This window comes from Mytilus edulis, chromosome 13 (genome assembly GCF_963676685.1).
Source record: "Mytilus edulis chromosome 13, xbMytEdul2.2, whole genome shotgun sequence".
Classification (NCBI taxonomy): domain Eukaryota; kingdom Metazoa; phylum Mollusca; class Bivalvia; order Mytilida; family Mytilidae; genus Mytilus; species Mytilus edulis.
Genome location: NC_092356.1, coordinates 50652094 through 50673453, shown reverse-complemented (window position 1 = coordinate 50673453; position 21360 = coordinate 50652094). Strand labels below are relative to the sequence as shown.

At 32.5% G+C, this 21360-nt stretch overlaps 1 protein-coding gene and 1 pseudogene across 1 annotated transcript; one reads left to right on the top strand and one right to left on the bottom strand.

The window, feature by feature from the left end:
• The first annotated feature begins 4601 nt into the window (after window positions 1-4601).
• LOC139501939 (aplysianin-A-like) lies at window positions 4602-9388 on the top strand. The gene is made up of 3 exons (XM_071291244.1): window positions 4602-4693; window positions 7765-7862; window positions 8729-9388. Exons 1-3 carry the CDS (start codon window positions 4668-4670, stop codon window positions 8971-8973), a joined length of 369 nt encoding a protein of 122 aa, XP_071147345.1. The 5' UTR covers window positions 4602-4667; the 3' UTR covers window positions 8974-9388.
• A 980-nt stretch (window positions 9389-10368) lies between these two features.
• On the bottom strand, window positions 10369-15272 carry LOC139501938 (regucalcin-like; annotated as a pseudogene).
• Between the last annotated feature and the right edge of the window lie 6088 nt (window positions 15273-21360).

Genomic DNA, 21360 nt, shown 5'->3' with positions numbered 1-21360 from the left:
GTGTGTGTGGCTGACCTTTTTTACTCCCTGTTAGATAAAGCTCAAATATCTTAATAAATCCGTAGCTTGCATGGGTTATTTCGCAAATAACCACTAGAAAAACTGTTTAATTCTTTCAACTCTCAAACCCGACATTTGCCATTGTTAATTTACATGATTTTCTCGTAAGCTTCCGGCAAAACCAAAGTTGACATTTCGTAACTAAGAACCGCCATGTTGACTTGCTGAAATTAGTAAATATGCAAATAATGCAATAGAATAAAATATAAAACAAAACCTACCTCAAAAATCAGTTTTAATACAATATCATACGAAGTTCGGTGGTTCACGTAACAGAAAACTTTCAACTTTAGCGGTTTCATTTGTATGACGTCATGTTTTGAAATGACTTAAATGCACCAAATAATAGACTTTCGCGGAATTTTATTTTATTTTTATTTTGTTGATTTCTCCGAGCTCTTGTGCATTACTTCTTTTTATTATGCATCCAAATAAGAATAACAGTTAGTTTGTCTTTTTAAAGTGCACTTTTTAAAACAATAAAATCGGCAAATGGTCTGCAAATTGGTTCCAATACATGTAGATTTTACGTAGGAAGTATATTGTAACAGCCATTATTATGTATATCTCTCAGTCTCCGCTAAGTATAGATATATCGAAAATTTTATCACAGTGTTGTTTACAAAGCGAAAGAAGCACGTCATATTAGAATAATTCTTTAAATTATGATTGCTTTTGAAAAAAAAAACCGCAATTTTATACGTGTGCGTGTAAAACAAATTTCGTTGTAGAGGGGTCTAAATACAGCACAAATAACATTTTCCAAAAGACCAAAAAAGTGCAAAAGTATATTTTAACAAAACGCTTTTGACTAACAGGTCGAACAACTGATGTTCTTTTAATAAACTATGTTGACTGTCATTGACGATTGCCAAATAAATTGATCACAAGTCAAAAAGGGTACAACATTACCAAAAAAAATAACAATAAAACGAACAAATGTAAAATATTTCGGATAACAGATATCCTTCATTAGTATAATCACGATGTGAAATGAATCATGTCAATCTTTTCTGATTATAAACACTATCACAATCTTGAAATGTATACACAAAAAAAACAGTTTAAGCGAACATCAGAGACGCTGGTACAATTTAATAATTTCAAACACAACACAAAGACTACAAAGATATGCCAAAATAAAAATAGTAATTTGCGATATGAACTGGTACAACTCTAAAATTCCACATTTGACGACAGTTAAGATGTTACAACAACTGCGTGGAAATACAGTCCCAATAAACAGCCCTGACCGATCTAAGCTGGTATAATATTTTAAATTTTACAACGTAGAGCAATTACAACAGGTACTGCGTATTCAAACATCCAAAATAAGTAGCAGTTTGATAATGATTAGATAAATGATAAATATTGACTGAGGTTAAATAATTGAACGTGACTGCGTTCTTATACATCCCTGCCAATCCTGTTATTTAAACTAGTATGATTAAAAAAATCCGAAATGTGTAAGAGTCCAGTACCAAACGAGGGTTGTTAAAGGGCCGACAGACTTTCCTGGGAAAGGGCATTAATGAAAAATCATAGAACGAGTCACTCATTTTCCCTACCCTCACTGATTTTCCTGCCATCACTTGTATCCAGTATTTTTGATGTGTTTGGGCTATTGATTTTGCCATTTGATCAAGGACTTTCCGTTTTGAATTTTCCCTTGAGCTCAGTATTTTTATGCTTAAACTTTTGGCTCAATTTAAATGTGAAAACTACCAATAAAATGATTTAAAAAGAGCAATCAGATTTATGCACAAGTAATCAATAAACAAACGAGGTTAAACTTTACATATCCAATGCCTGCATGCTCACTACACATTTTGTAAACTCAAAATATATGACTGAACTTGTATTAATCATAAAAACAGGGGAAATGCATCCAATCTAAATAAAAAAGTAATGTACCAAGATTAAATTTTTTTTTTTTTTTTTTCAAGAATACAAGCATATTCGATAATATTCGTTGCCAATCCTTCGACATACGATAAGATTATGATGCCAATTAATGGCATACGAGTGAGAAGTTTTCCTATACATAAATAAACAGGTTAAATACAATATTTTCTACATGAAGAAATGCCTGTACCAAGTTAGAATTGTGACTATGATTTTCCATTCGTTAGATGTGTTTGAGCTTTTGATTTTACCATTTTATAAAGAACTCCCGTTTTTGAATTCCGCTTGGAGTTCGAAACTTTTATTATTTTACTTTTTACTACAATACCAAGATAACTGCAAAACATTACAGTTGTTTAAAAACATCTTGTCAAACCGGTCCTTAAATTATTTCTTCAAAATATGAAATCCATCATTTAAGTGCCTCTGAAAATATATGTTGCGTATCATGTGCATACATTAAATTAGTAGCGTCATTTGTAAATTTGTTCAGTTGTTATGTTCGTATCATCGATGTATGTGTTTCAGTTGTCATTTTAGTGGACTATTGAAGAATTGTAATCATGTAATTTAGCTGATAGAAAACTAAAACTTGAACTTTAACATCAACAATCGAACTTTCATTTGAGGCAGATTTACAATTACTCAAAATCTAGTAACAAACAAATTGCGTACTGATATTTGATGCAATGAGCATTCAAAGTGAAACTGTTTCGAAGAGAAAATTCGATGATGAAAAATACAGGTATGAACATGGTTTTGATTGTGCTGTTTTAGTGTTACCTCATTGTCATTCAAAATACATTTGGAACTTGACTGGTAATGCTACATTCATCTGTTTAAAAATTTATGTTCAATATTCTTTTATGTATGTTTCTAGTGAAAGGAGGATTATACAAACCATACATACCGATTTGGAAAATAATTCTTTCAAGTACACCTAGGAGTAAAATTAAAGGACAAAAAGGGGAATGGACAACGAGAGAATAGGGTCGGAAAAGCAAATGAAGATATATGAAAAAGGACAAACAATCCTTTCGCCTTCCCCTTATTCATTTGTACCAGAATTCACAAATGTCCTTGAAAAACGAAATTTTCTGAAGAGAACATTGATATATGGCGTTCAATCCATATTATAAAAATAACTATTGATAATATAGAGGCAGTTTTTTCAGGGACACGCTCATCTGCTTCACATGACACCTTAAACATATATAATTTTAAAATAACACATGAATATTCTTCAGACAGAAAGTTGTATCCTGGAACTAGTACACACATTATAATGGCTATATTTCATATTGAGGCAATCAAGTAAAATAAAGATGTCATATTCAAATGTTTACTAAACTCAGTATTTTCTGAAAAATATACATTTTTTAAGCGAGATCATGTGATGATGTCGCTATAATAGGAGCCGGAATAGCTGGAACATACGCTGGATGGAGACTCAGAAACCTAAATAAGCAAATTACTGTGTACGAATACTCTAACAGAGTAGGGGGAAGATGTTACACGATGAAATTCCCAGATATTCCTCACATTAATGTTGAGCTCGGCGCAATGCGATTCACTGCAACATGTAAGATTAAAAAAAAATGTAAAGGCGAATTTCATAAACTAAAATTATAATTCTAAATTTCAGCTTCTTTATATTCGGAAAGAACAATTCAAATTTTTTTTCTGATAGATCATCGGTATATGTTTTCCCGAGACAACATTTTCTTATACCCGAAGGTACTCGCTTATAAGTCGGAAGTTTGGGAGTCAAATTCAGAATCCAGAGAGAAGTACCGACTTATAAGCGAGATCCCGAGACCAGAGGAAAAATTCAAGCTCAAGAAAGGTGGTCAGATGTGAATATCCTGGCCAAAACTACGTTTGTGATAGTCAAACCTACATAAATCTCTAAATAAATAGTTTTTGTTGAAAATAAATGACTACAATACTGTCTTTGTGTTTTATTTATTCTCTGTTAACCATTTGTGTTGAATTTCCCACTGGTTCCGTTTTGTGTATTGATTTTTCATGGTCACATGGTTTGTGTATCACCCCAAAAGAAGAACCAAGAACCAGAAATCGGAAGAAGATAATGATGTACTAAATATATAAAAAGAGTGTATCTAACCGACTTATTGTGTTATTATTGTTATATTCAAAATTACGATATTGATTGACAAGCCAATATACTCCATGAATAACCCCTAATTAAGAGACAAATAGTTGTATTCACTATAGGTGTGAAAAATATCAGTGACAGGTTAATAGGTTAATTAGTTAGTGTTCCTTGATTTCTATAATCCTTTAATTGATGGTGTCCATCGGCAGATCCAGGGGGCCTTGGGGGGCCCGGGTCCCCCTTTTGTGGGAAAAATTTGGTTGGTTATATAGGGAATCACTGAAGTGTGACTGGAGCGCCCCCCTTTTTATGGCAGTTAGCGCACCCCCCCCCCCCCCCCCCCCCCGTTACAAAAAATTCTGGATCCGCCACTGGTGTCTATCATATGTCTCAATATATTTATTACTATGACTGGTCTGTTATGAATGATTAACTTGATTATTTATTTATTTTCGTTTGACTTTTATTTTCTTCAGGCTCATGTTTATATTCGTTTTTTGTGTTTGGTCATACACTACAAAATCATTGATGCATCACGTAAACAACATGAAACAAAACAGTGAATAAAAACAAGAAACAAGAAATGAATACATCTTTATTATTATCAAAGTATAAATTATCAGGATGAACATCAATTCTATGTACACATTTAAAGAAACAAACATTCATTCAATGCATGAAACTCAATTAAATTTCTTGATTTTACCAATGATCAGTTACTGTCTGCTGCAAAAAAAAAGCCCCAATTCAAACCGACTTATAGGTTGCATTTCTGTAAATATTGACAATGCAATTTCCCATAGGAACTCCTTTTACGGCTACCACTTTTACTATGAAGTTTTGAAAAAAATCTTATCCTAGAATTGATAGTTCATATGCACCATAATTTTTTTCAAAGGTCAAAATATAGGGCTGTGCGGCATATTTTCAACGTTTATATGCCCTGAACTTCTCAGAGTTTAAACTTACACTAATTTTCTTAACTACCCCTACCTCGAATGAAAGGTTACAACAGATTTCAATGTAAACAATATGCACGTGTTTATTTACTGGTAACGTTCCCAAGTTCTGTCTCTGCGATATGGAACACAGAGAGCATAACTGGGAACCAGTATGTAAACAAAATCAATTTTCTATGAATATTCAATTACTCCCCAAAAGAGGCGTGTTTTGAGAAACAGCTGTATTTACAAAGTGCAACCTATACAGACATTTATTCTAAAAAATTCTCTAAAATCAGTTTTTCTCACATTAATACTCATTTATCAGAATTAAAGTCTAAAAGAAATCACTGTGTATACTCTAAGTTTTTCTTTACTATACATTTTATACCCCCTCCCCTGTTTCAATTTTTTAAAGAATTTGAAAACAAGACTTTAATTATTGCCAGCTTACCCTATTTGCATATTTTCTGATAAAAAATGCCTAGAACCTGTTAAAAACTGTTTTGATAACATATTGAAAGCATATCAGAATATCATAAATGTAATGTTTAGCAGTCAATCATTACAACATTCAAGATTGTATAAAGTATCCAATCCAGTCTCTATCTCCAGTCCACATCTTACTGTATGCCTATTTGTCAATTAAAGAACACATTTTCTGCCTCAAATGGTCAATTTAGAATTCTTGTCACAACAGTATCATCTGTAGCCATATATCTGACACAATTTAGCTACTATATATACTAGAAGTGTTCAAACAAAGCCATATTTGCAATAGTTGTATGTATGCAGATACCAGTCTGAGATATAAATTCACTTATAATGTTGTAGAGATGACTGCTAACATCTGATTTTTGCATAACTTCCAAGCATAGTTATTGTTTTCTATATCAAGAACTTTAAAATCATAAAATCATAGCATTTACAAGTTAAATTATTTGTTTTTATGACCCAGGGGGTAGACAATTTTCTATGTTTTTTCCCCTGGGGCCTCAAATTTCCTAAATCATTCTGCTGTTTCTAGCAATTTGGAATATTTAGTACATATTCAGGATAGAACACACTATTGTAAGTTTTCTTGAGATATTTATGTTTTTCTAGCTTGTATTTATTATGCCGTGGTGACAAAAAAAGCAGACTTAGGTGCTGCGGCTTACTTTTGGGTTATCGAAAGGACACAAATACCCCATAAATAATATTCAGGAAGGATCTATGAGTTTCAATGACTGCGAAGAGTAAATATAAGCACTTCTTAACAATTTATCTTACAAACATGCAAATAATATGATTTAATTTTGTATCCAGGACTTTAAGTAAACTATGCATACTGTAAACTGTGAATTTATGCTGAGTCATCATATTTAAGGCCCAAAATTCTATCAATCTTCATTAAATATTTATAAAACTTCTTATTTCAGTTAATTTCTTTAAAATCTGTGAAATAAAGCAAATTTGGTTAAATTCTGAATGTTCCCCTTTTTCACATCTATATAGGTTGCATTTCTGTAAATATTGACAATGCAATTTCCCATAGGAACTCCTTTTACGGCTAAAACTGTACCACTTTTACTAAGAAGTTTTGAAAAAAATCTATCCTAGAATTGATAGTTCATATGCACCACAATTTTTTTCAAAGGTCAAAATATAGGGCTGTGCGGCATATTTTCAACGTTTATATGCCCTGAACTTCTCAGAGTTTAAACTTACACTAATGTTCTTAACTACCCCTACCTCGAATGAAAAGTTACCACAGATTTCAATGTAAACAATATGCACGTGTTTATTTACTGGTAACATTCCCAAGTTCTGTCTCTGCGATATGGAACACAGAGAGCATAACTGGGAACCAGTATGTAAACAAAATCAATTTTCTATGAATATTCAATTACTCCCCAAAAGAGGCGTGTTTTGAGAAACAGCTGTATTTACAAAGTGCAACCTATATAAATTAACTGTTACAACACTTTTGAATTTTTTAAATATTAAGGCTCTTCTACCTCAGGAATAGATTAAATTAGCTGTATTTGACAAAACTTTTTGGAATTTTGGTACTCAATGCTTTTCAACTTCGTACTTTATTTAGACTTTTTAACCTTTTTTGGATTCGAGCGACACCGATGAGTCTTTTGTAGACGAAACGCGAGTCTGCCGTAAATACAAAATTTAATCCTGGTATCTGTGATGAGTTTATTTGGTAGCTAAAATTAAAGCACACGAATAATTCGGCCCCAAGACAATAACAATCAAAACCAAGGAGTAAACAAAGACTCTCAAAACCAAAGGACATTTACATCAACAATTATAAATAAGAAATAAGAAACAACACGAATTCCACTAAAAACCGGGAGTGAAATCAGGTGCTCCGGAAGGGTGAGCATTTCCTGTACCGTATACGGCGCCTTTCGTGTTATTTCTTTGTTCAGTTTGGTAATGATGGAAGGTTATTATGACTGATGAAGAATATCAGATATGATTTCTGACACACTTTTGTCATAATGGCCAATCAGCTCATGATGGCGACCGAAAAATTTCTTGATTGATGGTCTTAATTTGAAATTATATCATGCCCAATCAATATAATTATTATACTAATTTATGGATAAATGATACCTTCAGAGATTCGTAGTACCCCATCATAAAAGTAATTCAATTATACTTTATAATTTTTACATAAAACTTTGATGATAAAAAAAGTTGGTTATTTCTTTATCAAAATCTGTTGTTATATAATTTCAGGGAAATGTTTAAGAATTATACCGACGTACTAACGACTACTGTCCCTGAATATGCTAAACGATTTCAAATTAAAGATGACTACAAATGTACAAGCAAAGGTAATATTTAATGTTGTTTTATTCGTATTAATTATTCGTTTAACTTTGACAAACCATGCACTCGCTAAGGCCACATTTCTTTCTAACCAAAATTTTATAAACGTTGTGTCGCGTTTGTTGTTGTTTTCTAAACGCTACAAAAGTAAAAAAAAAAAATTGTTTAATAAGTCTTTATTGACCCTGTTTGAACTTTCAATAATGCATGCACATGTTGTTGGTAAACAGACTTTTTACAAACGTAGAAACAAATACGTCGTTTAATCAGGTTGAAGTTAGAAACGAAATGTAGCGTTTTACGTACAAACGACAAGCGACAAACTGCAAACACATTTGTAAGCAAACTTACGATTATTCGTTTAACTTTGACAAACCATGCACTCGCTAAGGCCACATTTCTTTCTAACCAAAATTTTATAAACGTTGTGTCGCGTTTGTTGTTGTTTTCTAAACGCTACAAAAGTAAAAAAAAAAAAACATTGTTTAATAAGTCTTTATTGACCCTGTTTGAACTTTCAATAATGCATGCACATGTTGTTGGTAAACAGACTTTTTACAAACGTAGAAACAAATACGTCGTTTAATCAGGTTGAAGTTAGAAACAAATGTAGCGTTTTACGTACAAACGACAAGCGACAAACTGCAAACACATTTGTAAGCAAACTTACGATTTCAGTACATCAAAAGCTAATCCTACAAAGTCCATACTACTACCCATGTACACCGATGGTGATATGTCATACTGGAACGAACTAATTGAAAGGGAACATGGTAATATAGACAATAGGGATGCGGTCTTCTCCGTTGGAAAAAAATTGTCAAAGTTACAAACAGATATTTGTCTGCCATAGATCGACTTCCACTTTCAGACATACCACCACCAATAAATGGAATTATCAGTTATTGGCAGAATTATCCATATGGTGGGGCGTGGCAGCTATGGATGCCGGGATATATATGGCCGGAAGTTGAAAGACAGATGACTAAGCCGTCAAAGAAAGATGATGTGTTTGTAGCTGTAAACGCATTCAGTTATCGTTCTTCGTTCTCTAACTCAGCATTACAAGTAGTGGAGCTCGTTATGCCATATTCTAGTTTAAAATGTAGAGAGTAAAACTATTACGTTATTTCTATAGTATGTGCTTTTATCCTTTTCATGCCTTTGCATTTAAGAAATAAAACCTGTTCGTCATAACTGTGTTGTTATGAATTCTTTTTATCTGAAATGATGAACTAAATATGTAAACTAAATTACTTGCACTAACAGATCTATAACTGCTTAAATTGCACCCACAATGTTCTTTTGTACCCATTTTTTTAACGATTTAAGCAACTTACGTGATCAAAATTTGCACTTTTAAAGTAGATTGATTGATTGTTGATTGCTTAGCGTCAAGTGGGAAATTGTTCATGCCAGGGCGATACTTTTTTTAGAATTGAATTTTTGAAATGTTAATTAAATATGGAAACCATGGCGGTCAGATCACTAACTGATTAGTCGTACATACTTGATGGTTCTAATATACAACTTTTTTTGTAATTTTCTTTGTTCACAGCTTCTTTTTTGTAATTTTCATTGTTAACAGCTTCTTTTTTGTAATTTTCTTTGTTCACAGCTTCTTTTTTGTATAATTTTCTTTGTTAACAGCTTCTTTTTTGTAATTTTCTTTGTTAACAGCTTCTTTTTTGTAATTTTCATTGTTAACAGCTTCTTTTTTTCAATTGTCTATGTAAACAACTTCTTTCTTTGTGATTTTATTTGTACATAGCTTCTTGCTATTGTTATTTTCTTTGTACACAGCTTCTTTCTTTTGTTATTTTCTTGGTACACAGCTTCTTCCTTTTGTTATTTTCTTTGTACACAGCTTATTTCTATTGTTATTTTCTTTGAACACAGCTTCTTTCTTTTGTTTTTTCTTTGTAAACAGCTTCTCTCTATTGTAATTTTCTTTGTACATAGCTAATTGCTTATGTTATTAATCGTCTGGATTATTATACATGTATTAAAAATGCTAATTGAAAAAAATACATTGCATCCATAATTTTGAAGTGGAGATTATTTCTACTTAAGCATTTAAAATTAATCACCAATTTCCTTTCATTAGAAGTGATCTTTTATTATAGGGAGCATGTAGAGGTAACAAAAGAACAAACGCCTTTAATATTTTTTATATTGTTATCTTGCTTAAATCGCATCCTTTGATGTTTTTGAAGTTCTTTAGTCACGCATCGTTATAAATATAATGGAATTTAATGCAACTGTCATATAAGTGAGAGGTTTAGCGCTATAAAACCAGGTTCAATCAATCATTTTCTTCATTTGAGAATACCTGTACCAAGTAAGGAATATGACAGTTGTTGTCCATTCGTTTAATGTGTTTTATAATATGATTTTGCCATTTGATTAGGGACTTTCAGTTTTTAATTTTCCCCGGAGTTCATGCAGTATTCTTTGTGATTTTACTTTTTGGTACTACAAATAGTGATTATTGCATTTAACACAATATGATTGAAACTTTGTTTGCTTGATTTACTTCTTCTGTTGAAAAATTCATTAAAGCAAATACAACAACTTAGATAACAAACGTGGAATAAATTACACAAATTCAATATTGGTGGGATCATGCCCTTATTAATGAAATAGATGATGACTAGCTTTAAAATCGGAAATATTAAAAGCGAATCAATGAATGAATGAATAAGATATGCGTTGTGAAGGTTTAAGGAAAATAGCAACCAACATATAAAGTGTACATAAGCAATATTCATACGAGCATATCATTATAGTCACATAAACTTATATGTTACACATCAACAAATGAGTCTGAACCACTGCATTATAGGCTCCTGACTTGGAACAGGCCCATACATACAGAATGTGGCGGGGTTAAACATGTTATAACATCCCACATCTCCTAATTCTTATATAATACTACCAAACGATTCAGTTTTTCACGATATATAGGATGTAAATGCGGAACAGAAGTATTATTGTCAAATTGACGGCTATCGTTTGTCATTGATGTGCATACATTCGATGTCATATTAAAATAAATCAGCAAATAATATCATTAGTCAAAATGTTATCCATGGGGACTTTATCCTTCATAAACACTCGGTTTTAAGCCTTTGACACCAAGGCCCGTAACTCTGAATAGGGAACCTGATAGTGGGAATTCTTTCAGTTCTTCTTCTGGTGCAGCTGTTCGACCACAGGTTACAAACAATTCGTCATAATTCGGTCCACCAAAGCAGCAAGATGAAATTCTTTTAGCGGGAAAATCGATGGATTGTAATTGTTTACCTGAAATACATGTAATAATAATAATAATAATAATAATAATAATAATAATAATAATAATAATAATAATAATAATAATAATAAAAATAATTCTTAAATTTAAAGAGAGTTACATAGTTAGTTACAACACAAATCTTCCTTGAGACCCTCAACTGCAATTATAAGTAATTTATATGTAGTATTATTCAACCAAAGTGACACAAACAACACGGTTTCAGCATTTCCTTCTGATAATATTGTTATTTGAAATAGATTTTCTGGCAAAGTAAATTTATCCTTCTCGAGTACATTTTGAGATCAACTTTTTTCAATGTAGGTTTAACCTTTACAGTTATCTCATTGACAATCATACCACATCTCATTATTCTTATTCCTTATATAGCATAACACCCGATCCTAGAAATAGAAGTTACGATCATCATCGGGTTTTTTTGGTATCTCGATTTACGTTCTTCTAGTTGCTTTTTCATCATTTCGTAAAAAAAAACCATTCAATGATCATTGTTATATAGATGTTTCTTGGCATGATACAAATCTGAAAGAAAGTTGTTAAAGTGGTGAAATCGGCCATACAAATTTTACCTGCATTTCCGTCCGCTATATTCGGATGATCGTAATTGCAGTTACGATTATCACATTGACACCAGTGAATAAGAGGTTACGTGTCCAATAACTTACCCGTATCAGGATCAAATCTTACAACTTTACCACCATTAAAACAAGCAATCCATAGCTTGTCTTCTGTGTCAATAGTCATTCCGTCAGGAAAACCCAAAGTTCCTATGGCTTTGAAGTCTATTATCACTTGTTCATTATCTATAAAAATATATTATTGTGTCAATACACAGAATTCATTATAAATTTTATAACAAATTGTATATCGGACATCATGTCCTATCTTTATTTAGGACACAAATTGCAGCACAATCAATATATATTCCATCGAATCATTTCATGTAAAAGAAAATGTTGCACTCCCTTTGGTCATATCTTATAACACCCCAATGTCGGACCAAATCATTCAGAACTACTTTGGCATGTTTACCAATGAGACATCATTAATAAGAAATACTAAATGAAAGGACTTTTTAAATCATAGTTTTTGTTACTAAAGAAGCCATACAATCTTTAGTTTGTCATTTTATTTTAATAGAAACCCTATTGTGTAAATACCACGACAGTAAGTCACAACCAACAGTATATCTATATTATTTCAGTTTAGAAAAGAAATTAAATATACACACTGTGTATCATCACCACCGGATATAGGTAGGCCTGTTTCTCTGTGTTCTCTATGAAAAACTACATTTCTGCCCAGGTATAGGTACCCAGGTATACGCTGTTTTTTTAACAGCTGTTTTGTTTTTTTCGTAGACCGCTAACCAGGCCACCGGAGATGATAATATACAATGATGCATCATTCATTTAAATCAAAGGGTGCAGTTTTCAATGATACAACAGCTATCAAAACAAACATAACATTTTTACAATGAGATAAATAATTGTCTTACTAAACGTTCCTGTTTCTATATCGTAGTCCATTCCGTAAACTTTCCCAGGTATTGAGTCTATGTAATACATCCTTTTATTATCAGAGGTCCATGCTAGTCCATTAGAGATTGCGATTTTTTCCATATGTTTCTTCACTGTACCATCAGTATATAAACAATACAAAGATCCCTTTCCGTCTGCAGATATTTCGACCCCCAGTGTCCCTGTAAAAATATTATGTTAAATTGACATGTACATCTGGGGTATGTATCATTTTATGCAGGAGCATTACAATGTAAGCGAGTTTCTCCTTTCTAAGGGAGCTATGTGACAATCAATCTTCTCGCCCACAATACCTGTGTCAGTAACTTACACAATTGTTTGTTACCAATCAGTCATCAATATCTCAGTTACCAAGCCGGCTTTAATTATATTACGTGAAAGTTTTTAATGAACTCAATATAAGAGGGTGGTAAAGGGGGTACCTTCATGACGAATAACGGTAAAAATTCTTGCCAAATGACGATAACGTTAATTTTAGGTGCATGAAGATAAAATGTGCACTTTCTTTTAGACGATAAAAAAATCGAATAATTTTTACGAATCACGTTAATATTTTTTCAACAATAACGGTAACGATAATTACTTAAGACCTCTGACGAATCACGATAAGGATATTTTGACGAATCACGGTAAAATTTTAATCAATTTGACGCTAACGGTAGCCGAAAATGACCATTTGACGCCTGACGGTAAAGGGCATTACTACCCTCATATAATAAACATGTTAAAGCTTTTGTGTTCTATCCAGTTTGAAGAATTAGTCTCTAAAACCAAATTAGTTTATTGTTTAAGCTCACGTCCTTTAGTAAGTACGCAATGACGTCATCATTTGGTATCTTCTGTCTCTCATTGCATATATCTTAAAATGTGAAAATTGTGAAAACAAACATACCAGTTTAAAAAAAAGTTGTTTTCATGTAAGAAACGCAATAAAACAAACATGATTTTTTTTAACTACGGTGATTGCATTGAGCCTAGTTATGAGTTTTTTTTACATCCACTGTGTCGATGTCACTGATGGTGGAGTTTCAATTTCCCGAGGGTATCATCAGACTTCTGTGCTGAAATGAATTATCATTGGTATAGCCATATTTATAAATTAACTGTTTACAAAAATTTAGATTTTTTTGAAATACTAAGGCTTTTCTACCTCATAAATAGAATACCTTAGCTGTGTTTGGCAAAACTTGTAGGAGGTGTGGTCCTTAATGCTCTTTTACTTCGTACTTTATTTGGCCTTTTTAACTTTTTTGTATTAGAGCCTCACTGATGAGTCTTTTGTAGACGATACGACGATACGTGCGTCTGGCGTGAATACAAAATTTAATTCTGGTATCTATGATGAGTTATTTACACATCACGAATCTTCCAAGATCACATCAATATTTCAGTATGTATTCTTACCAAACCATAAACGTCCCCTTGTATCGCACTTGGCATCGTTCACGTTTGTAACCACATTGGTATCAACTTCTGTGATCAAACTGACGTTCTTCGTATCCCAGTCTAATGTTGATATTGTTTTTCCATAACCAATCACATGGCCACCATTTGCCCGTGGAATTATAAATCCTATATATTTGTCTGTAATTATTGAAAAATAGATGTATGATAAATATTCCATATAATTGTTTTTGTTCGGTATATCTTTGATTGTGTAATTGAATTGATGATACAGCCTAGTAAAAGATTCATTAGTGACACTAGATTAAAAATAGTTAAAAATCCTAAATAAAGTACGAAGTTGAAGTTGAAGCGCCTTGATTCAATTAACTTTTGGGTATAGCAGAATATATTATCTTTTGCTACATGTACATATTTAGTTTTAAAATATGACAAGGAATTTTCAAAAACGCAAAACCATAATGTGTAGTACGACAGTAATTATTGTCAATTGTCGAAAATCATAATATGTTAACACATGTCGACTATCTTGATTTTTGTATTGTCCTGGATTCCTGGGTGGTTTTTTTTGTGAACACACAACGGATCCTGTTATATACTTACCTAACTGAATCTTTTGTACTTCTTTAGTTTTATAATTCCATGAGAAAACTCTTTGACCAATATTATCTACAAAATACAATGTTTGTGTTGCCTCGTCCCAGTGGGGACCTTCTCCTATATCAGTGAAGATGTTTCCAGTAAAACTTCAACTGACATGTTTCGGAAAAATCTACAAGATAATTAAATATAAAAATAACACAAGTTATAACTATTGGATTGTTTAACTTACACTTAAAATTGTCATCAACGTAAAATCAAAACACCTTTAATCAAATTTGGAAACATTTAGGTTTAGACATTGAATTGTTTTGTGTGTGTTAGACAGGCTTTGCACTGTTTATGTGCCCATTCCAAGTTAGGCATATATAATGCAGTGGTTTTCGTTAATTGCTATCTGTTACTAGTATATTTTTCTCGTTTGTTGATTTTTCATACATCAGACGGTTGGTCTTGTTTTACATATTTTCATGTCGTGTTCTATAAGTGCATAAATTCACGTTATTATAGTTCAGTAATATGATTTTCGCTTTCATAAGCAGTAAGGTGAATTTTAAAAAAACAAATAAATACCGATGGAAAATAAACTGTCAATTACCACCTACGTAAAGAAAGCCGACTAAGTGTCATATTAAATTCGTTGTGCATAAATTTGAGCCCCCTTATAGACCAAAGGAGAAATTTGAACTATGAAAGGATAAACATTGGTTGTTGTGCTAGTGTTCGAAAAATTAAAACTGGTATTTAGGCAACAGAAGTTTACCAATGTTCAAATCTCGTTAATTGAGATAACACGTGTTCTTTTCAAAGGAATAAGAAGACAATTCAGGATATCATAGAAAGTCAGGCGCCTGTAATGTAGTGGTTGTCGTCTGTTGCTGTATATCATACTTGTTTTTAATAATTATGATGTGCATAAATCAGGCTGTTGGTAGTTTTTAGAGCTGACTATGCGGCATGTGCTTTGCAGATCAGAACCACTACTGGTATCTAGACCCGAAAACATTTCGCTATAATATTGAGACATCGACACGTTGTACCGGTCAGCCAATTTGCTACGATGACATTAATAATTATGTTATGACGATTTCAGTCGAATTTCTTCATAAATAAAATTTGTGTTTTTGTCTATTTTCCTTTTTCGAATCTCAACATAAATTTTCTAACATCCAATGTCACTCACCGATAAATTAATTTTATCTCAAATTTTAACTTATATCACGTACACTTGATCACGTTGATGCATATTGGAAATATATTTTTTATGAAGTTTATTTGTTCCTCAATTAATTGCTTTCGTCGATTTTGCAAAAACAAATATTATTGTGCTTAAACAAGTTAAAGTCAAAAGATGAGTCAAGCACTTTGAGGTTAATTCGACGAAACTACAAAGTGCTATTTTCATTTACTATAGCACTGGTTTCAGTAGACCCTTCAATAACCAATTAGAAAACTATACAAAGCCATTGTATTTTAAATTTTTCAATCATTTGTTTCAACGACTGAAGAAGTGGAATGCAATTTTAAAACACAATTCGTTCAATTCAAGGGTTTTGGGCAATATCCGTTGTGATTAAACAGTATAATGTAATTGATTGTACTTTGTGTGAAAAACTGGTTCACAAACTATCATGCTTCTCTTAGGGGACGTACTTAATATTTTTTTAATAAAGGAGAGCCGTTGTGTAGTGGTTAGCGCATCGGACTATGTATAAACACAAAGATAATTGGCCCTATCCCCATACGGGGATAAAATTTCAGGGAATTTATTTTCGACTCTCCCTTGACATCCTTTGGGAGTATGGTATTGTGAAGCGATGATAGTCCTTCGGAAAGGCTGACCCATTTTAATAGAGAGCAAGTATAAGACACCCATGAAGCTTTCGAAAAAGAGCAGGCTAATGCCGCCAAGGCAGCACTCATACCCGCAAAGTGGAAACGGATTAATATAAGTTGTAATAATTTGTTTCCAACCCACTTTAATAGTGTACAAGTGTACAAGGATTTTGATTTAATACGCCGGACGCGTAAAAATCACCGTTTTGTGATTTTGTTTTATTTTGTTTTATTTGTCATATCACAGGTACAAAGTTTAGGCCGGTATAATGGTTAAAGCAGTTACTTTTGGTTCATTTCCCCCAACAATATGCACCTGCAATCCCCAATACAGAATAAGAGATAACTCCAAATGGCCCATGCCCTCGGCGACAAATTTAATGTTTTTTCCCCTTAGTCAGATATAATAATTGATTTTGTGATGTGTATATGTAACGAATACACACACTATGCATTGACGATCATTGAAGGAGAAAATAAATAGAAGCTCCGTTTCTGACTGAGCAGGCCTCGTACAACTTTATTCTATTGCCAAAAATCATAACTATTCAGTCAGAAGTATTAGTTTTGTTAATTCTGTTCTATATTTAACGTCAAACAGTAAAAGCATCAATTTTATTATCTTTAAACATATTTACCTTTTGAACTCAATATCTTTTTTTAAATGACATTGACCTTCGCAAGTAGGCTAGCTACACAATTTCAATGTCAGCTCTTTAATAATCTTAAGTTATCACTTGAAGTGGAAACAACTAAAATCAGAAATGTGACTGAAATTAATTGTGCAGTTCACATTAATGACTTGCATATATACACATGGAAAAAAGTATTGCAACACCTTGATTTTTTAAAACTTGAAAAACCAATCTCTTATTTTGGATGGAATATGATAAAATATTTGTAAAATAATATTGAAACGTGGTTAATGATAATTATCCATTTCTAAGTAGCAACTTTCCAGCAGCACCTGCATACGGGGTATATATCTCCCAATTGATACGATATTCCCGTGTTTGTATTTCCTATCATGATTTTCTTGATAGAGGGTTACTGCTCACAAGGAAGCTATTAAACCAAGAGTTCCAAATGGTGAAGTTGAAATCATCCCTTCGTAAATTTTACGGACGCCATCACGAGTTGGTTGACCGTTATGGAATAATGGTTTCACAAATGATATCGGATATGTGCCTTACGTCGTAACTACAATCCCCTTCCCTTTCATGAATGTGACCTACCGAATTAGACTATTTACCGGATTTGTAATCACATAAGCAACACGACGGGTGCCACATGTGGAGCAGGATCTGCTTACCCTTCCGGAGCACCTGAGATCACCCCTATTTTTCGGTGGGGTTCGTGTTGTTTATTCTTTAGTTTTCTATGTTGTGTCATGTGTACTATTGTTTTTCTGTTTGTCTTTATCATTTTTAGCCATGGCGTTGTCAGTTTGTTTTTAGATTTATGAATTTGACTGTCCCTTTGGTATCTTTCGTCCCTCTTTTAATGATAACATTGGCTTTAAAATAAACAAAAAATGTATGAAAAAAAAAATTTATCTAACCAAAATTTTTATAACAAAATGAAGTGTTTTTTGTACAAAAAAATGCATTTTACAACTTTTACTGTAGTCGAACTTTACAATGTAAGACATTTCAAAATTAATCTTAAGTTGATTGTTCACATCATGGTTGATCGTTATACGCCAAAGAATTAGTACTTTGTGCGCAGCCTCCATTCAAACGGATAACCGCATCTTAACGTCTTCTGATTCCTGCCATAAGTCGACTGATTTGTTGCTAAGCTACCAGCAACCATTCTTGACTAAGGGTATTGTTTATTTCATGACTTGTTTGAACTGGGGTGTCCTTTCGTGCACTTTACGCCCAATAGTGTCCCATATATGCTCGATATGGTTCAAATTCGGGCTACGATAGGGCCAAGGAAGATAAACCGAATTCTATTGGAACAATGGATCTTCCTCCACGACGCTAATTTCCAACTTTGGCGAGCTCTGCACAATATTGTATACGGGCATCTGTGTGTCTGTTCGTAGACAAAGGTCCCCGAAATGGTAGTATCGCACGATAACCAGCAGCGATGAGCCGATCTCGAACAGTTCTTGTTGAAAGGCTTCTGTATGGTCATCATTCTCTTTTAAGGATTGTATTGTTTGCAATGGGTTTCCTTCTGACCAACCTTCATTATGCTTTATTTTCCCTAGCAGATGTTATAGGGGGTCTTCTTGACCTCAAAAAGTCTTTAAGATCGTTTCTTGCCTGTTTTTTATTCTCAAAACGACTTATAGTGATGACCAACAATACGTGCAATTACTGCTTCTCTCAGCTGATTATCTTCCATCTTGCTACAGTTATGAGTTGTGTATGACCAATTACAAGGTGTCAATAACATAAATTTATAAACTTGGTTATTTGAAGTGTTGAAAACAATGAGGATAAAAACATATGTTTTAGTGTTTACGAGTACAGTAGCTGCATGTGCAGATAAGAACTGATAGAGTCGATATTTATTGATTAAACTCAGGTGATATTCAAATAATGTTCAACTAGTTCTATTTCTACAAATTATTTGACAAATAAATAAAAGTTTTTTTTTTAATTTGAATTTCAATTTAGTGTTGCAATACTTTTTTTCCATGTATATTACATACATCACAGAGCAAATGGGTATAGTATGCTTGAACACCTTCGAATATATTATTACAAGTTCTAGCTTTTATAAAACCTTACCTGACTTCTTTTTCAGATAATCTTCCTGAGGGTCAGTATAAGATGAGTTTATCCCTTGGCGTTCCCGTTTACGATTTGATTATCTGACAGTGTTAAAAAATGTGATATAAACCCTTACTGAATCGATTTCTTGTTCATATTGTATACATGTTATACATGATGGTACAAGAACTTACAATATATTCAAAATGAAAACAATTGTTTTATACCTAAGAAAGATACATATACAATGTACAGATAGTCTGAGAAGGTCACATTTTTCACATTGTCAGAAACTATTGACCCTCTACTTATATTACTTACAATTACCAAAAAGTAAAATCACAACAATACTGAACTCCCGAGGAAAATTCAAATCAAATGGCAAAAGCCTAAACACATCAAACGAATGGATAACCACTGTCATATTTCTGACTTGGTACAGGTATTTCCTTGGGTAGAAAATGGTGGATTAAACCTGATTTTACAGCTAGGTAAACCCCTCACTTATGTGACAGTAGCATCATATTCCAACCGATTTCTTAATACGCAATAATTTTTATTTAAATGATTTTCTATTTAAATTTGCCTAAACTTAAAATCTACAATTTCATGGACATGAATTATATGCAGACAAACTAATCATTACATTTTTTCATTTTTTTCATTATTTAAAAATTGTTTTCATATTAATTAATTGTCAAGTACCTAATATTTGAACATAATAATTTATTAAATCAGCTAAAGATTTTGAAGAAATATATATAGTACTGCAACATATAAATGACAGCAGATGATCACTCTTACTGACAAACTGTCTTGATAATTATGTTTATTTGTATCCTGGGTTTTTTTTTCACTTTAAACAGGACTGTTTACATGTATATGAGAACCAGGACTTGAAGTCATAAATCTTTAGAATCAGTTTTTTATACTCGTGCTCCAAAATCAACCAATCAAAATGCTGGATTTCATGTTTCGATCATGATTTTTGTGCTCCGAGCACTGAGTTTTAAGACTTCAACCCCAGGTCAACACCCCAACATTGCTCGTTTGAAATGTTTAGACTAACAAACATTATAAATTACAATTCTTAATTGGTTGAATTCTTGCTGAGGAAGTAACCAGCAAACAATGTTGCATATATATGAGTTTCTTATCGATACTAAACAAGATTCGTCAGGTATTTCAAATTTAGGTATATTTATTGAATCTCATTTCAAGAAACCGTGTGTAATAGCACCACACCATAGTACGTCACACTTGGTTGCATAGTACGTTACATCCAGTTGCATGCGAAAAAACGGTCGAAAAAAAAATCCCTTGAATTTGTCGGTTGTAGTCATAATCATATCTTGGGTGTTTCATGATACCATTCTCTTTGTATAACATGCCAATTGTATTTGAACACATGCATTTTTCCTTGGTATTGGACAGAATTCACACAGACTTAAGCTTGCTGTCAAACCCATTTCAGTTATTTTGTGACTAGAATGTTTTTAAATTTAATTAACACTTTTTAAAAGTAGATAGACAAAACACTGTACACGTCAGAAAAGATCAGAAACAGGATATCTACAAAATTGTAATATATATATAAAAGGATTTATTGCATACAAAGAATGCTTGGAAAACCAATTGTACCGTGATTATTGCTGTTCATCATTTTCAAGAAAATATACTTAAAAAAGAGAGATAATGCCTACCGCAAAAATGATCTGCTAAACAAGATCTCATAAACATTGATATCACGTGCATTATTAGGTAACTTAAAGTATACTACCATATTTTCGTAGTAGCCTAGTCCTACAGTCAGATAGATTGGTTATCTGTCGGACTGTCGGACTAATATCTTCTTAAAGGAGGGTTGTTTACCTAACACTTTTTAAAAGTATATATACGAACAATGTACACATCAGAAAAAATCAGCAAGAGAAGATATTCAAAATTGTAAATATGAGTGCAATCATCAATCCATATAGGAATTATTGCATTTAAAGAATACTTGGAAAACCAATTGTACCATTGCTGTCCATCATCTTCAAGCAATATCATAAAAAGGGAGATAATTCCCACGGCA

Coding starts and splice junctions, on each gene's coding strand:
- LOC139501939 (XM_071291244.1), top strand. CDS start 4,668: ATGAATACATCTTTATTATTATCAAA. Junction 4,694..7,764: donor ACATCTTTATTATTATCAAA/GTATAAATTATC, acceptor ATATAATTTCAG/GGAAATGTTTAAGAATTATA. Junction 7,863..8,728: donor CTACAAATGTACAAGCAAAG/GTAATATTTAAT, acceptor TTCCACTTTCAG/ACATACCACCACCAATAAAT.